The 17,731-nt window shown below is 42.4% G+C and overlaps 1 protein-coding gene across 11 annotated transcripts in view; it reads right to left on the minus strand.

Annotated features, from left to right (window-relative positions):
* AKAP6 (A-kinase anchoring protein 6) overlaps window positions 1–17,731 on the minus strand; it is a 618,005-nt gene that overhangs the window by 9,475 nt on the left and 590,799 nt on the right. For all 11 annotated transcript variants that reach the window (XM_051822153.2, XM_051822154.2, XM_051822151.2 and 8 more), the window contains one exon: window positions 524–3,938. In XM_051822153.2, the coding sequence (XP_051678113.2) occupies window positions 561–3,938 (3,378 nt within the window). In that variant the 3' untranslated portion in view covers window positions 524–560. The remainder of the gene's footprint in view (window positions 1–523; window positions 3,939–17,731) is intronic.

Below are 17,731 nucleotides of genomic sequence, written 5' to 3' on the forward strand. Positions count from 1 at the left end.
CCCAAGGACTTGGGCCATCCTCCACTGCCCTCCTGGGCCACAGCAGAGAGCTGGACTGGAAGAGGAGCAACCGGGACAGAATCGGTCCCCCAACAGGGACTAGAACCCGGTGTGCCGGCGCCACAGGTGGAGGATTAGCTTAGTGAGCCGTGGCGCCGGCCCCTGTGCATGCATTTTGATCATGGGGTATAGGTGCACATGGATAACCTTTTTTTCTCCCTCAATGGAAGAAACTAAAACCCAAAACGTCGTTCAGTTATTTCCTTAAATTTTGTATTCTTCTTACCAGAATGATGTATTAAAGACAATGTCACTAAACTCAATTTTCATTGCTTCTCCCCCACTTCATGTCACACTTACTTTCATTGTGGAGAGCATTCCTTCTACCTAAAATTCTTACCTACATACACACCTGTGACACTAGTCATTCTGACTCCTTTTTCCTTTCTATCATGAGTCATGAGTTTGTTGAGTCAAACCTCAATTTTCAAGTACATATAAATGGTGTTGGGACTCTACATACCTTTCGTGAGATGATTTTCATGCTGGGGGCACACATTCTATCTATGCATATTTCTGTGTCGTTCTTCATGAAGGTTGATAAGCTTTTCTTTACAGGTTAAAGCTTTGGGGCTGGGAGGCAAAGCAGCCTTGTCTTTTGTCTGGTGTTCTTGCAAGGAGAGGTCTTCAACTTCAGATCTGGCTGCCGAAGCATCACGTTCTTCTAGCGTTCCAGATGCACTTGCTTTTCCTGCACTCTCCTTTGCATCACCTCGTCCTGAAGAAGTCAGCTCTGAGCTTTCTGTGTCGCTTTTGGAAGTTTGGGGTAAACCATCCACTTCCTTTCTGACCCTCATTTCTTTCTGAGGGGGAGACCTTGAAAGAGCCAACGTGTCTGCACCATCAGCTAAGAGACAAGGATCCCTGGTCTTAGAAGAGCTTGCTGGAGCTTGTAGGGGCCCTGCAGCTTTCTCAGGAACTGGGGATTCACTGGGAGGAGCACTTGAGAAACAGGGCTCCTCTCGATCATGGTCATCCTCAACGCAGGCCTCAAAGAAACATTCAATGTCTTCCTTTTCATCTAAGCCGGAGTCTGTAGTGTCCAGCGGCAATGGAGTGTTGCTTTTCTCGTCTACGTAATTGGTGACCTCCCCACAATCGCTGTCATGAGATGAGAGAGACAAGTAGGAATAAAAGTCTCCTTTTCTCAGCTGGAGGGGTCGGTGAGAATGCTCCAACACCTTCTCCTTGATCTGAGTTAATGAAGTGGGAGCAGCCACCTCGTTTTCAGGTTGGGATTTACTTTTTAGGGCCGTAGAAGCCATGCCAATGATTTCCTTCACAAAGTCATGTACTGAGCAGTCTTCAGCCTCTTTTTGATGGAGAACATCTGTCTCACAGTTGCAACAGGAAGTGCCATCGCTGATAGAAGCATTTTCCTCAGTATCGTTTTGTTCAAGTGCAAGGCAGCAGCCAGCAGATTTTGCAGCCGAACTTGATGTGTCATTAGATGAAGATTTTGGAACATCACAGTCTTGTCTGTTGTTAACTCTGCTTTCTAAAGCTAGTCCTGGGCAAGACTGCTCAGTAGGAGTGGAATCAGTGCTTTGATTTTCAAAATGGTGGTGATCTTGACATTTCTTTGAAAGATGGCTGACAGTTTGGGGAACAAAGTCCTTTCCGGCAACACTTGAACCACCTGAACTATCCATTAATGCTGAACACTTACAGGGTTCACTCTCTGAGATCCTTTCCTCATTGGAACCAAGATTTTCTGATACCTTTGCAATCCCATTCAGTTTGCCCTTTTGCCTTTCTGGAGTGCTTTCAATGTTGCCATTTTCCATATCTGCCACATATGGGTCTTTATTAACTTTGAAAATGTTTTTCTTATTTTCACCCTTTGTCCCTAACTCACAGGTATGGGGTGCATTCTTAGCATTTCCATTATTTTCAGAGAGATGTTTTATGGAGCCATTCAGGAGAGCCTCAATGTTCAGGGTATCAGAGGGATTGGTCATCTCACTGCTGCTCACGTCTTTACTGCCCTTCATTTCATCACTGACATTACACCGTTTCTTATCTCTTGCCAAGGACAATTTAGGTCTAATCCAGGTCTGCAGTTCGTTCTTTATGTAGTCCAGCCCTGACATCAAGTTGCAGTCTTCATAAATTTCATCATCTGTGGCGATGCTGGAGTCGTCATCTTCATCTTTGATACACAGCTCTTCTTCCGTCAAGGTGAGTGTAGAGCTGGAGAGGAGGTCGCTGTCGTCTTCGTCGTCCGTGCAAGCCGAAGTGCAAGAGACGTTAACGATCATGCTGACATTGACATCACTTTCATCAGCCACCGAGCGGTTCAGGCGCTTCCTGAATGATGCATTCGACTCTGGGATCTTGTTCTTGTGCAACACAATGTCCTCTGAGCAAAGAGAGAGCTCATCACTGCTGCTCAGCTCTGTGAGAGACGCCGCCGAGTCTTCGTTGATGGAAGAGGCCATGTCCAGGGACGTCTGGCCAGTGAAGGACATCTTATGGGAACTGCTCTGGAGAGTGATGTCAGAGACGCTTCGCTTCATCTTTTGCTCCGAGGGGCTCTGGATATTCTCCAAACGATTCAGGAGATCCAATGTCCTTTTACTCAGCTCACCAACTGAACCACTGCTCACACTTAGGTCCCCAGAGCTATGGCAGCTGAAAAGATCTTCGTTGCTTTTATAGGATGTCAACCAACTTTCTAACGAAGTGCTTCGCTGGAGGCCGTCACTGCCAGTTTTAAAGATGCTCAATCCAAATAAATCCCCCCCTGGTGAAACGGACTCAATAGATGAACTGCGAGACACAAGGGAGAGCTGTTTGGCATTGTGCATGCCCGTGAGTGTCTTCTCTAGTTCACCACTTTTATACAAATTGCGATCCATTTCATGGGATGCACTTGCCAAGATCCTTCCATGGGGAGGTGCATCTGATTGTAACTCTGTAGCCTGATGTTTAGATTTGCAGGATTTTTTATCAAAATAAAAACCACGAAGAAGGGGATCTTCCACATGTGCTTTTTCACTTTGTGACTGTTTCATTATCATTGGTAATTTGAGTTTTGAGCCTTGGAGGTATGAGTAATCATAAAATGTAAACACATCATGTTTTCCTTGTAATTCTTCTCCCAAACAATCAGGGGTATGTTTGGTAACACTGTTTAAATCTCCAACTTTTCCATTTACACAACCCACTGGTGAAATGGATGACTGAGAGCTATTTGGAAGTTTAATGCATCCCTCCTCATCTTTAAATTTTTGCTTTAACACGTTAACTGCATCTCCCATTTGTGGGTCCAGATGTTCAGTTTCAGGGTTACTGGGGGACCTATCTACTGCATTGAGCAAACACATTTCAGAGTTGGTCGTGGTTTCAGTGTCTCCTTCACTGACGATTCCACTCTCACTGCCTGAATTCTGACTCATGTCTCCTCCATAGCATGAGCAGGGCTTTACCAAGTTGGAGCCCCCTAGAAGATCTGGCAAAGATTTGGTGGATGAAAATGAGGAGTCTTTGCTGAGACTCTTGGTTAAAACACTGGGCTGTGTCATGCCAGCGAACTTCGGGTTGTTCTTCAGAAATGGCACGTGGCTGTCCGCGTAGAGTTCAACATTGTGTAGGCTATACACCTGGTAAATGTGTGGACTGGAGGGGGCGGTGACATTGGTGGCATACTGAGATCCCCCGTGGTCACCTGCCTCCTCTTCATAACCAGGGTCCTCACTACTTGTCTCTTCAAGCTTCAAGGAAGGCAGGACAGGTTGGGGTTCTTGGTCAAGGTCATTTGAGTCTTCATTCAAACTAATTAGCTGGTTGCTTATGTCCATTTCATCCCATTCCAGGGCATCCTCACTCATGCCATTTAGGTCCATCAGGCCAGGATCAATCACATTCAGAACTTCCTGTGCAGGAGAAGGGGTGGGGAAAGAAGAGGAATTAAAGAACATAAACAGGATCATTTTATCCATTCAAAATCTTTTGGAAAGGTTGGCAAAGGAAACTGCCTGAAGCATGGATCTAAAAGACAGCACAATTACCAACTCCATTGCTCTCTGGATTAACATCCAAAATTTATTGAAACCAGCTTTTGTATCAATAGTAATTTGTCACTGAAGGGAATAACATAGATTAAAAAGCAAGATAATTGCAATCAAATTGTAGTTTCTGGAATTAACCATTTCTCATTGATTCTTCTACATTTTAAATGTTTGGGTGAAGATAAAACTGTCAGGCAGACGAACGTAAAAAGCATGGTCTATGACATCACTTGAGAAGCATTCAGCGTCAACACTATTTAGTTCTGGAGTCCAGAATCAAATAATTCTTGAAGCCAAACATGGCCAGCTCCCTCTTGCCCCTGTTTTTGAATTCTCCACTTGAAACAGCTTTTGCCTAGGGACTTTAGCTACCACGGAGAACCATCCACTGGCCAGAGGCTACTGACTATGGCATGTACTCGTCCTCATGCCTTCTCTTCAGGTTTCTGTCTCTGCAGATCTTGGCCCCCCTCCCATTCACAACCAAGATGAGTAACACTTCACTGGTTCCTTCATCTATGTCTTCCTGGACCCTGAGTGCTTCGGGGTTGTTCCTTAATCAGAGTCTCGTGGTCCCTCTCTTCCTCAGTCTCTCTCTAGGACAGAGGAGTCACTTTGATCATGGCTTACAGATGGCACTGCTATCAGTCTTACCTCTGTTTCTTACCATCAAAATTTCCCCTTTAAGCTCACCTCCAGCCCCAGAATGATAACTATCTAAAGACTTCCCTGATTCCCGAGTAACCCAGATTCCCTTTGGTGCTGTCTGCTCACGTGGATGCTTGATTTTTTTTGATTTCTGATTTTCCCCATTTAGGGAGAGCTTGATACATTCAGGGACGCAGGAGCTGGGTGGGCTCCTGGACTCTGGCTAGATTCCTCCCCCATCCCTACTTACTATTAGTGGTCTAGATTTGTGCTAGATGCAGGGAAGGTGGTAGGTCCTGACAGGCTCACTCATAGAAAGAGACACAATCCAAAGCCTTCAGTTCATCTTGTGCAGGTGGATGAGCATAGCTCTAGAGATAGCAGAATAGCTCAAGAGCTGACCAACTGCCTGACCTTGAGCAAGTGACTTGTCTTTTCTGAGCACCAGCCCCGTCACCTGTAAAAGGGGGATGGTACTGCTACCCTTGAAGATCACCGTGCGTACTCAATGAGCTGATGAGTGCGAAGTGCTCAGGAGGCGGTGTCCGGTAGTTATAATTCTGAATGTGTGCAGAATTGCTCTGGAGTGGTCTTGAGTCAATTCATAACAGTTCCCACTGCCTATCTCCTTCCCTCCTTCTCATCATTCCTTCCAATTTGCTATCAAAACTGAAGAGGATTCATGGCATGCTAGGTAGAGTGTCGCCACATGGGATAACAGGTCAGCATTTTCGCATTACAAGTCAGAATTATGAAGCGTCTGGTGGAAAATCAGGCCACGATGCTTTTATTCCTCAGTAGTGAGGAAAATCTTCACCTGCAGCACATTAGCAGAACTGTCCTAAGAAGCCCTCAATCCTTCCTAAGACTAATAGTTAAAGGATACCGCACAAACACATTAAGTATAAAATATCCATTAGCACTTTATTATCCTGGATATGTAAGAGATTATCTGTATAGCCTACTTAAGTTTAAAAGAGTCTGGTTACAAAGTAAACATTAATTAAGGGATATTTTTACATTTTCTAACAGAAATCTTTCCTGCTGCCAATGTTACAGCAGTTAATCTAGTACACTGGCAGTCATCGCAATTGCTTAGGTATGGAGGACATCTACTGTGATGAATTTTTATTAGAATTTCTGTTTATTCTTTGCTTGCTGATAAAGGAAGTACTAATGAGCGATTTGTATGGCCGATGAATGTTAAAATCTTCAGCTGTAGGTACAATCAATCAGTCTGATCAAATGGTATATTAATTTCAAATGCTATCTTGGCTGTCAATGGACTCTGAAAATGCTAACGAATAATTGAACAAGTATTTCCAAGGTGCTCTTCATACCTCGCTGGTTGACTTTAACATTCAGCAACACAGGGTTCTCACAAAGGTCCCAAAGCTCTGTGCTCACACACAGATGAAAGAATTATGCTATCTGGATGCAGCTGGCAGCTAAGCCAAAAGGATTCCTGCAACTTGGACTGGTATTCCATGACATCATCATCATCAAATGTTGCCTATATGGTTTTAAACATTCAAGCCTAAGGTTGTATAAAACTTAACAGCAGCTGGGGCCAGCGCTGTGGCATAGTAAGTCAAGCTGCCACAGGCATCCCATATGGGCACCAGTTCAAGTCCTGGCTGCTCCTCTTCTGATCCAACTCTCTGCTAATGTGCCTGAGAAAAGCAGTGGAAGATGGCCCAAATGCTTGGGCCCCTGCACTCATGTGGCAGACCCGGAAGAAGCTCTTGGCTCCTGGATTTGGATCAACCCAACTCTGGCTGGTACAGCCATGTGGGGAATGAACCAGCTGATGAAAGATTCTCTCTCTCTCTCTCTCTCTCTCTCTCTCTCTCTTTCTCTCTGTCTCCCTCTCTCTCTTCTGTAACTCTGAGTCTCAGATAAACTAAATAAATCCTAAATCAAAACAAAACAAAACAAAAAAAACTTACAGCAGAACATAAGGAACAAAATCCTTTGTTAAGTAAAGTAGTAAGACTAAACTTTGGGATGTAATATTGCCACTTTCAAGCCCCCTCAGCCTATGGAAGTTTTAAATATATTGTGATTTTTGAACATTTTTTTCTATGTCAATTTCAGAGGTGATCTAACAGGATCCACTAGGAAATTTTCAGTGGAAGCTTCAATTTGTTTCATTTTGAAGAACTGGTACTAACTGTTCTCACTCCCTTCCTGGTAAGGATTAAATTCTATCAGCATTTTCAATAAAATCTCCATTTTCTCAGGATTCAAGCTCAACCATAAAAGTCACTCCTGGATGGGCAGTGTGGTGCAGTCAGTTGAGCTGCACGTGGGACATGTGCCTCCCATGTGGGTGTGCCAGTTCACGTCCTGGCTGCTCTGCTTCCAATCCAGCTTCATGCTAATGCACCTGGGAGGCAACAGATACCGTCCAAGGAGTTGGGTTCCTGTCACCCATATGGGAGACTTGGAAGGTACTACTGGCTCCTGGTTTCGGCCAGGCCCTGTCCTGGATGTTGGGGGAATGAACCAGCAGGTAGAAGATATATCTCTCTGTGTGTGTCTCTCCCTAACTGTTATTCTGCCTTTCAAATAAATAAAGATCATTAGGAAAGAATAATTCCCCTGAGTCAAGAAAGTAGGAGAAGTTTCCAAGAGGAAGGACATTAGAATATTTATAAAACTAAACAACATGGCCTTTGGGGAAAAAAAAGATTTGTATATACAGAGATGTAAGGGATGGGAAATTTTTGGGTTAAGCGTTCTCTCTGAACATAGCCCAGCAAGGCCAACAATGCTCAAGTTAGTTAGGCATTTGTTTTTATTTCAGTTGTTTTCCTAGAAGATTGTATGGTACTTTTTTTTTTTTAAAAGTCACAAATTTTTCTGCATTTGATAAAGTGACCAATCTAAATGAATTTAGGCAACAGCTCAGATATTTGAATGAAATCAAAAGGAGTAGCAAATTGAGTTCAAATAGAGTGTCCTTAGTTCCAACAATAATTCTGAATTAAATTGACTTGTGCTGGGATCTTTCATTCATTAACTTGCTTCATGGGTATAGATTTTTGACCTAAACCAAGGGTCCTACATATTTACACACATACAAAGACACATATATTTAAACAGAGCTGCTCAAGAAATAGAAATAAAATTCATCAACTTTATTTGAGAGAGGGAGGGAGTGAAAGGGAAGGAGAGAGCTCTCATCTGCTAGTTCACTCAAATCAACAGCCTGCCTAGGTCAGAGCCAAGAATGCAGAATTCAATCCAGGTCTCTTATGTGGGTGTCAGTGATCCAGTTACCTCAGCCATCATGTTCTGACACCCAAGGTCTGGTTTCACAGGAACCTGGAGGCAAGAACTGAACCCAGGTACTTCCAAATGAGACATGGGCATCTTAACTATTAGGTCAAATGCTTGCCCCTATTTTATTACTTTTTTTCTTGGAAGAAGAATATATATGGCCACAATATATACAAATAACAAGGTAGTAGCAAAGTGGTTGGAGACGTGATGATGGTGATGAAGCAGAAGAGGCAGAGGCAGCAGCAGCAGAAGGTGATGATGACAAGGATGAGGAGGAAGAGAAGGTCAAGCACTGAACAAGAGGAAGACAAAGAAGAATGAATGAATGAATTAGGAGTCCAATTGCAGCAAGCAATATATATATGAATTAATATATCCTGTACTTGCATGGCTTTAATTGAATTAGGTTTCCTAAGATTGCATTTTCAGGATTTTCTTAAAATTTTAGGTTGAATAATAACTTTATAAGAGATGACAAACACACTATTGGGTAGAGGTGAAGGAATCTGTCATTCTACAAAACAACCACCGAACAGAGATCCCACACAGCTTCTTCTGGATTCCTTTAACTTCCTTAAATCGTTGAAACTTCGGGCCGGCACGGTGGTACAGCATGTTAAGCTGCTGCCTACGATGCCAGCATCCCATAAAATTGCTGGTTCAAGTTCCAGCTGCTCCATTTCTGAGCCAGCTCCCTGCTACTGTACCTGGGAGAGCAGTGGATGATGACCAGAGTGCTTGGGTCCCTGCCACCCATGTGGGAGACCCACATGGAGTTCCGGGCTCCTGACTTTGGCCTGGCTCAGCCCTGGCTGTGTGATTATTTGAGGAGTGAACCTGCTGATGAAAGATCTTGCTGTCTCCCTGTCTCTCCCTCTAACTCTGTCTTTCAAATAAATAAATCAATCTAAAAAAAAAAGTTGCAACTTTGAAAAGGCTTTTCCTTAAAAAAAAAAAATCTCAAAATGACTAGGATGAACGGAGTATTCTAGTCAACCTCTTGGTGCTCAGAACAGGCAAAACCATGTGGAGGCCCAGCAATGTCTGTTCTACATCCCCGTCTGTTCTACATCTAGGAGCTCACTGAACAGCACTGAGTGGGGCTCTGTAGAGCACTACTATACCAAAAATACAAATAGCAAAAATGACCAAACCATAACAGTATTAATTGTTAGAGAATAAAGATATCATACTCGTCTTAGGGTGAGAAGCGGACACATGGAGATTTGAGGGGGTATTGAGAGAAGGGAGAAAATAATGCACTGATAGGGTGGAGAAATCCACGTGAGCAGGGGGAACATTCCAGCACCATACCCTGACTCTTCTTGTTTGGTACAATATTTTCCCTTGTCCTGCCCCTAACCTAAAACTAAGTGAGCATTAGATGCATAATTACTTTCCTAAGTTAGACTGTAGGAGAAACTTTAAAATTAAAAAAAAAAAAAATAGACAGTAGTAGCTGCTCCCCAGAAAACAGAAAGACCATTTTTAAGAGAATTCTGAGTTTGCAGTACTATGCTTTTTGTTGAGCAGAGAAGAGATCCAGAGTTTGAAAAAAAATACAAAAGAAAATAAAAGCAGGACAAAAAGACTAATGTTCACTGTTTATCACCCATTTGGGGATTAGAGACAAAAACCCAAACAGCTCTGGGTTTGAATCCTGGATACCCCCTCCCACCTGCCAGCTGTGTGAGCCTAGACAATTTCCATATGGCTCAGTTCCATCTGAGATATACATTCACATACACACACATACACACACACACATATACATACACACATATAGGATAATCACATATACATATACACACATATAGGATAATCACATATATATATACACACACACATATACATACACATGTACACACATATAGGATAATCACAGCCCATTGTGTTTAACCTTTTAAACTGTTGAAGACTTGAAATCCAAAAATGTGTGTAAATTCCTAGGAAGAAGGCCTGGCACACAGTGGGAGTACAGTGACTGGCAGCTATCAGCATAAATTCTCTGAGCTGAATCGCTAGGAGGATAGTATGACTGCAGGTCACATAACTGTAACAGGGTTTGCTTTAAGGCTGGTAATTGTGCGACTAATCTGTTTAGTGCAACTACATGCATGAGAGTCAGTGAGATAAACACTGGTCAGGCTCCTTGCTCCCACTGAACCAGAAACGGGGTGATGCATTTGTCTTTCCATGCCCTAGCCTGGTTTATCTCACAGGAACAACCAAATGAGAAAAAGACACCTGCCTAGCCCTCCGCCAGGCCCACAGCTCAAAGAATTTCTATTTCCTGAAAATAATCTTTTTTAAAAAGGCAAGTCCATTGTCTGTGAAATTCTATCACAACTGACACATTAGAGCAATCAAATCCTGCTTGCTATCTATCAGATTGACAATAATGTTAAAGTAACTTGTCTCAGCTCAGAAAACGCTTTGAAAGTCTATCTCACACTAATGATCAAAAACTGTTCTAGTGAATGCTCTTTTTCAATAACAAAGCCGATCAGAAACTCAAAACAGACAAGTAAAATCCAAAGTCATCTCACAAACCTCACTAAAATGAGTACTGACACGGACACATTTCCTCGTGTTGACTACACAGATAATTCCAAAGCAGATGAAAATGGAAATGCTTAAAACTAAGTTTTATAATAGTAAAAACGCCTTTGTTCTTACCTGGGACCAGGGACAATAGGGAATTGGACAGTACAAAGCAGAGTTTTTCTTTTTATGAACAAATGTCATGAAGGCAGGGACATTGCCTGTCTTGTCTCCATTAGAATCATGGTACCTAAAACAGTGGCTGGCATAGAACAGGTTCTCAAAAACTATTTACTGGGGCCGGTGCCATGGCGCACTAGGTTAATCTTCTGCCTGCGGTGTTGGCATCCCATATGGTCACCAGGTTCTAGTCCCGGTTGCTCCTCTTCCAGTCCAGCTCTCTGTTGTGGCCTAGGAAGGCAGTGGATGATGGCCCAAGTGCTTGGGCCCCTGTGCCCACATGGGAAACCAGAAGGAAGCTCCTGGTTCCTGGCTTCGGGTAGGCTCAGCTCTGGCAGTTGCGGCCATTTGGGGAGTGAACCAGCGGATGGAAGACCTGTCTGTGTCTATCTGTCTGTCTGTCTGTCTGTCTGTCTCTCTCTCTCACTGTCTATAACTCTACCTATCAAATAAATAAATAAAAATCTTTAAAAAAAAACTATTTAATAAGTGGATTGAAGGAAGAAAGACCTCAGGATCTCCTGAAGTGTCGAAGAGATCTGGGAGAAGTTCTTGAGGTTAAACCACTCAGACAAATCACCAAGAAAATCTCTGACTTTCAAACTGGTACCAACTCTCAGTTTAAAAAGCTAACAGCCATGAAAACCTCCTCAGTGAAAGAAGCCAGTCAGAAAAATCACACCCAGTTAGCTGTCCCTCAGTGTCTTGAGAGGACTGGTTCCAGGATTCCCCCACACATACTAAAATCCATGGATGCTCAAGTCTCTTTTATAAAATGGTTTTGCATTTGTCAGTATCCTATGCAACCCTCCCATGCACTGTAACTTCATCTCTAGGTTACTTACAATAGCTAATACAATGCAAATGCTATGTCAGTGATTGCTAACTGTATTGTTTAGAGAATGACATGGAAAGAAAGTTTGTCCATGTTCAGTACAGATTCAAAAGATTTACTTATTGGTTTGAAAGGCAGAGTTGGAGAGAGAGACAGAGAAAGGGAAATGGGGCAGCGGGGAGAGTGATCATCCATCCACTAGTTCACTCCCCAGCGGGCTGCAATGGCTGGGGCTGGAGCTGGGTCAGGCCAAAGCCAGGAGCCTAGAACTCCACCTGGGGCTGCATGGCAGGGACCTGAGTACTTGGGCCATCTTCCACTGCTTTTCAAGGCACATTAGCAGGGAGCTAGATTGGAAGCAGAGCGCCTGGGACTTAATCATTGCTCATACGGGGTGCAGCATCACAGAAGGTGGCTTAACACCCTCACTACATCGCTGGCCTCTTTTTTTCCCAAATATTTTTGGTTAGCAATTGGTTGAATCCTCAGATGAGAAACCTATGGAGTTGGTGACCCAACTGTACCCTGTCCATTTATGTGAAATATTCAGAATACATAAATCCATAGAAACCAAAGATTGGTGGTTGCCGTGGCAGGAAGTGGGTAAAGAACAGGAAGAAACTGCCTAACATGTGTGTGATTTCCTTTTAGGGTGATAAAAACATTTTGTAATTAGAGGTGGTAGATGCACAACACTGTGAATCTGCTAAATACCAATGAATTACTCACTTTTACATGATTATTTTATGTGAATTAAGAAAAGCCACTGAATAAACAAAATCACGTTGCTACTTTAGAGACTAAGGTTGGATCCCCAGGTAGATAGTAGGTAGTGTTAGGACTGGATTAAAGGTAGGATATCCAGCAGGTGGCCAGAGAGTAGAGTTCCTTGGTATAAAAGAGTCCTAGTTTTGCTCTCAGAAATGTTGTGCAGGGGCCAGGGCTGTGGTGTAGTGGGTAAAGCTGCCACCTGCAGTACCAGCATCCCATATGGGCTCCAGTTCGAGTCCCAGCCGCTCCACTTCTGATCCAGCTCTCTGCTATGGCCTGGGAAAACAGTAGAAGATGGCCCAAGTCCTTGGGCCCCTGCACCCTTAGTGGGAGACCTGGAAGAAGCTCCTGGCTCCTGGCTTCTGATCAGTGTAGCTCCGGCCACTGCAACCAACTGGGGAGTGAACCAGCAGATGGAAGACCTCTCTCTCTCTGCCTTTCTTTTTCTCTGTGTGTAACTCTGACTTTCAAATAAATAAATAAATCTTTAAAAGTAAAGAAAGAAATGTGGTACACAGAGAAGCAGTGTTGTTAAAGACAAGTAATATTTTTGTGCCAATTAATTAAGGAAACATAGATATGCTGTAATTTCTAAATCATTCTCATGCATAGTTATTTCAGTGCTGGTATTATTAAAGTGAAAGGGCGATGGAAGAATAGCTCCCAACAAGTTATATTATTCTTAAACAAGTTAATTCCTATGTAAATCATCATTCCTATTTGTTTAGCATCGGTCCCAAGAAAGTTACTTTCCCACTCAACTCTGAATGTTTTACTTGAAGCAACCAGAAAGCTAAGCAACTTCCACTGGTAACTTATTTTATTCTATCCCTTTATACAGGAACATACTGAAATGTTTATTATACACAGAACAGACTGAATAAGAAAATTGGTTTGTTTTCCTCTTCTCAGTCACTATTTTGTTTCCTTGGAATTTTCTTGAGAGTTTCAAGAAGTACCTAAATTTAGAATTATTTAAAATGAAATTTTAAAAATTTAGGTAGAGGTTTTGAAACAAAAAGGATTTCCATAACCTCTTTAGTGTTATATAGAATGGAAATACATAAAAAAAACTCAAAAAGAAATATAACCTCAAAGAAGTTGTAAAAAATCTAACTGGGGGCTGGCGCTGTGGTGTAGTGGGTAAAGCCGCCACTTGCAGTGCCAGCATCCCATATGGGAGCCAGTTCTAGTCCCGGCTGCTCCTCTTCTGATCCAGCTCTCTGCTGTGGCCTGGGAAAGCAGTGGAAGATGGCCCAAGTCCTTGGACCCCTGCATCCAAGTGAGAGACCTGGAGGAAGCTCCTGGCTCCTGGTTTCGGATCGGCGCAGCTCCGGCTTTTGCGGCCAATTGGGGAGTGAACCAGCGGATGGAAGACCTCTCTCTCTCTCTCTTTTTCTCTTTCTCTTTCTCTCTCTCTCTCTTTTTCTCTTTCTCTGTAACTCTGACTTCCGAGTAAATAAATAAATCTTTAAAAACAAAAATTCTAATGGAAGGAAAATGGCAGCCTATTTTCTTTCATTCTACCACACGGTAAATCTGGGTGACAAAGACAGGCCCACACACCGAGCTGCACAAAGGATTTTCTCCTCTTAGTGATAACATCTGGCCTCATTTTTCTTGCATTGTTCTGGCTGACTGATGTTTTCCTCTGACTGCCGGGGGTTTGAGTTTTGTGTCCCTGGACGTAATTTTTAATTCACCTCTCCCTCCTTTATAAGGATCTCATATAAATAAAAATCTATGATTTTTAACTTACAAAGCATATTTTTTAGCAAATATAGACTGAACATCCCAATTTTCAGACTGAATTTTAAGAACACAGATTCTTAGCATGATCTTGAGGTAGCCTACTATACCAGGAGAGTTTTGGCAACATGCTGAGGTCTCACTGAAAAGTCACACATCAGAGAACAGAGCTGACTCACGTTCAGGATTCATCCCCTTTCCCAAGTACAAATGGAAATCCCCCTTCTCTGCGGTTTTGTTTTCCATAACCATGGCCCAGAAACAGCACCTGGGAAACTCCAGGAACAATTCATGTTTTCAGTTGCACACTGCTCCGAGTAGTGTGATGAAAACTTGCTCTGCTCCTCCTCATCCTGCCTGGGAGGTGACTCTTCCCTTTGTTCAGTGTATCCGCGCTGTATAAGCTACCTGCCAGTTAGTCATTTAGTAGCCATTTTCATTATCAGATTGACTGCTGAGGTATCCATCACATTATTTTACTTAATAACAGCATAAAGCACGAGAGTAGAGATGCTGAGAACCCAGAGATGCCCAAGAGGAGCTTTGAAGCACTTTCTTTAAGTTAAACAGTGAAAATTAGCAAATTTTCCACTTAGTAAATTTTCCACTTAGTAAAGGAAAAAAAATCGTATGCTGATATTGATAGGATCTGTGGCAAGTATGCATCTTCTAACCGGGAAATTGTAAAGAACGAAAAAGAAATTTTGTTCATTTTGCTGTTACATCTCAGACTGTAAAGTTATAGCCACAATGCATGGTAAGTGCTTAGTTAAGATGAAAAAGGCATTAAGATTGTAAGTAGGAACAGACCACAGTATTTATAGGTTATGGTATGATCCGTTGCTTCACAGGAGGGTCTTGGGATGCAATCCCTGAAGATTGTTGTTGTTCCTGTTATGAGATTATGATTACAACTCATTATTCAGGGAAAAAGATAAGAATAAAGTGTAGGCCAATATAGATTAGGAAATTAAGAATGATCCAAAACAGTACAAATTATCTTAGCTTCTATTCCATCTTATGTATGCCAGTCAACCAAACTTGCTTTCCCCATGTTTTTTACCTGATTATTCCAAAGTTTAGGCTGATTAATGGGCAGGTCAGCTATGATTCATTTTCTTAAGATGGCTTAGCCCTGTTTCTATATCTGATTTCATTTCATTTGATTTATAGCACTGTTTTAATAGCCTCTCTTAAAGACAACTGCGTTTTGTCTTAGGGGATACTAACAAGTCTCAGAATTGCTAGGACATCTCCCCTGAGTTTACAACTTACACTTGATGCTCATAAATTTGCTTGAAATTTCAGAATGAGTTTTCCTAGAAGGTAATGAACGTCTTTGAAGTAAGTTTCCAGGAGATTTCATATTTCTGATTCCTGCTCTAGAGCCCTCAGATGTGTTAAAAATGTAGACTCCCTGGAGGATTTTCTTTGTGACCTCCAGGGAAAAATACCAAGGATCCTGATATCCGATTACATTTGAAAACTGGAACAGGAGCTTCAGTCCTGGGCTCTTGAGAGTTTCACGTGTCAGGACCTTAATTCAAACTGCAGTGCAAACCAAAGATTCCCGAATCAAAGAAATGAAAATTTCAATCTTGAGAAAAATGATCTGAAAATCTGAACTCATTTTGCAGATTTTTACAAAAGCATTATTAGAGGTTTGGGACCTTAAGCAGAAACTAAGAATACACGGAGTGTATAGCATAGGGAGGCAAAGACACTGACCAGCTGGTGAGCTAAGACCTGGGGAATTCAATCCTCCTGGCACCTGACCATAGTAGCATCCACGTCTTGTATCTGCTTTGTAGGCAGGCAATATACTCGGCACTACATAAAACTTGGTTGCTCTTTTTCCTCTTAGTGAAGAGCAAGCAGTCAGGGAACTACAGTGCCAGATGACCACCACACCTTGGACTAACCCAGTGTTACTTTTCCAGGACCTACTCTGTAAGGCATTCTCCTGGCAAACGCAGTTGCTGATCCCAGGGAGCTTGCAAAAATGGAGATCCCTTACGTCTACCTTCAGACAGGTTCCACGGTAAACTGACAACTGCTTTATTTTCTCCCTAAAATTAAAGCCCCCTACCAAATTAATCATTTTCCTTCATTATTTAGTGAAGCCACTAGATGAGGTGTGACTCCATAAACTTTTAGGAACTCATTTATTATGTTGCATTTATTTACACAGTGCACCCATAAAGCCCGGCTTTCATCAGCACTGGGGAGGAACAGGCTTGCTCCCTTCCCCTTCGCTGGGGAAGGTGAAACTGGAGATGATAATTAACCATGAAACAATAAGGAGGCTTGCTGGGTAAGCAGTAGTGTGAAAACAGTTACTCCTCACAAAAGAGGGGAAATTAGCTTGCTGGGTAAAAAAGGAAGTGTCAGATTGAAGACCGAAAGGCCTGCCAACAGAAGTAGATAGCTCTATGCATCATTAATGAAATTTTTTAACACTTAAACGCCACAGCTGTCCACATTTAAATGCCTGTAACCGCCATGTGTTTCCAGAGATTAATATGCATGTTAAAATATTTCTCTCCCCCTTAAACTTCGAGATGTTGTCTCTGTCTGTTTCATTTCACCTGTTTTCTTTCCAAGAATAAAAATGCACCAGCTTTCTCAGCATTGTGTCCTCATTTCTAAAGACCACGTTTGCCGAGCCTCTTGGAGATGGGCAGTGTGCTCATTGTATTTGAACAAACACATTATTTTACATGCATAATACTGATATTTTAGTAAACACAAAGTTTATTTTGATTTTGCTGCTTCGCATAGTGAAGACTTATGATGTGTGTTTCCTTTCAAAACTTCCTCCTGGAGCATCAGTCCTCCCTGAAGCAGCCCCATTTTGGCAGAAATTCAGTTCTGCGCAGTGCCAGAAGAAATAGAATAAACAAACACTGCTCCATGCAGCTGGCGAGATAATTTACATATTACTGCACACCAAACATGAAGACCTGAATATGGATTAGAGCTACGGTGATGACACAAATGTCATATAGATAAAGAGAAACAAAATCCAACACATTGTTGTTTATTTTACCACGGCTACTGTAGGAGTGCTGCTCAGAGAGGAAAAAAAAAATGGAGGAATTGCTTTTTGAAAACCGGACTCCCGTATTTGAAGTGGGTGCTTTCAGATTGTAAAACAAGAAAAGAAATGAGAAAAAAAAAAAGGCCTGGGTTCTCTTGGATCCCTTAAAATTCTCTGCATTTGCCTTATGAATTAAAACAATTTTAACGTGCATCAATTTGGACAAGGTAGGCTACTCATCTTATATGATTAACCTTTAAAATACAAAGGTGCCTAATTTCCCATCTAACTCTTTCCCAGTCATTGATAATTTAGACGCACTCTAAGTGCTTTAGTTAATAATGAGGTCCTTCATGGGGATGCTGAGTAGGCAGTAGGGGCCTATTGAAGTTCCTTTAGGAACTACCACCCCATGCATAGGACTTGCCCAAAGTCCTCGACTCATGTGTCTTCTCTCCTCACTCCTGCATGGACAGACAGCAGCACAGCAGCTCACACCTCCTACCTCGGCTCCATGCAGTTATCCTGGAGAACAAGGGATATCTCTGCATATTTATCGCTGTAACTCCCTTTCTAGTTCTTGGGGAGGACAAGAGCTACATC

This window comes from Oryctolagus cuniculus, chromosome 12 (assembly GCF_964237555.1).
Source record: "Oryctolagus cuniculus chromosome 12, mOryCun1.1, whole genome shotgun sequence".
Taxonomy (NCBI): Eukaryota; Metazoa; Chordata; class Mammalia; order Lagomorpha; family Leporidae; genus Oryctolagus; species Oryctolagus cuniculus.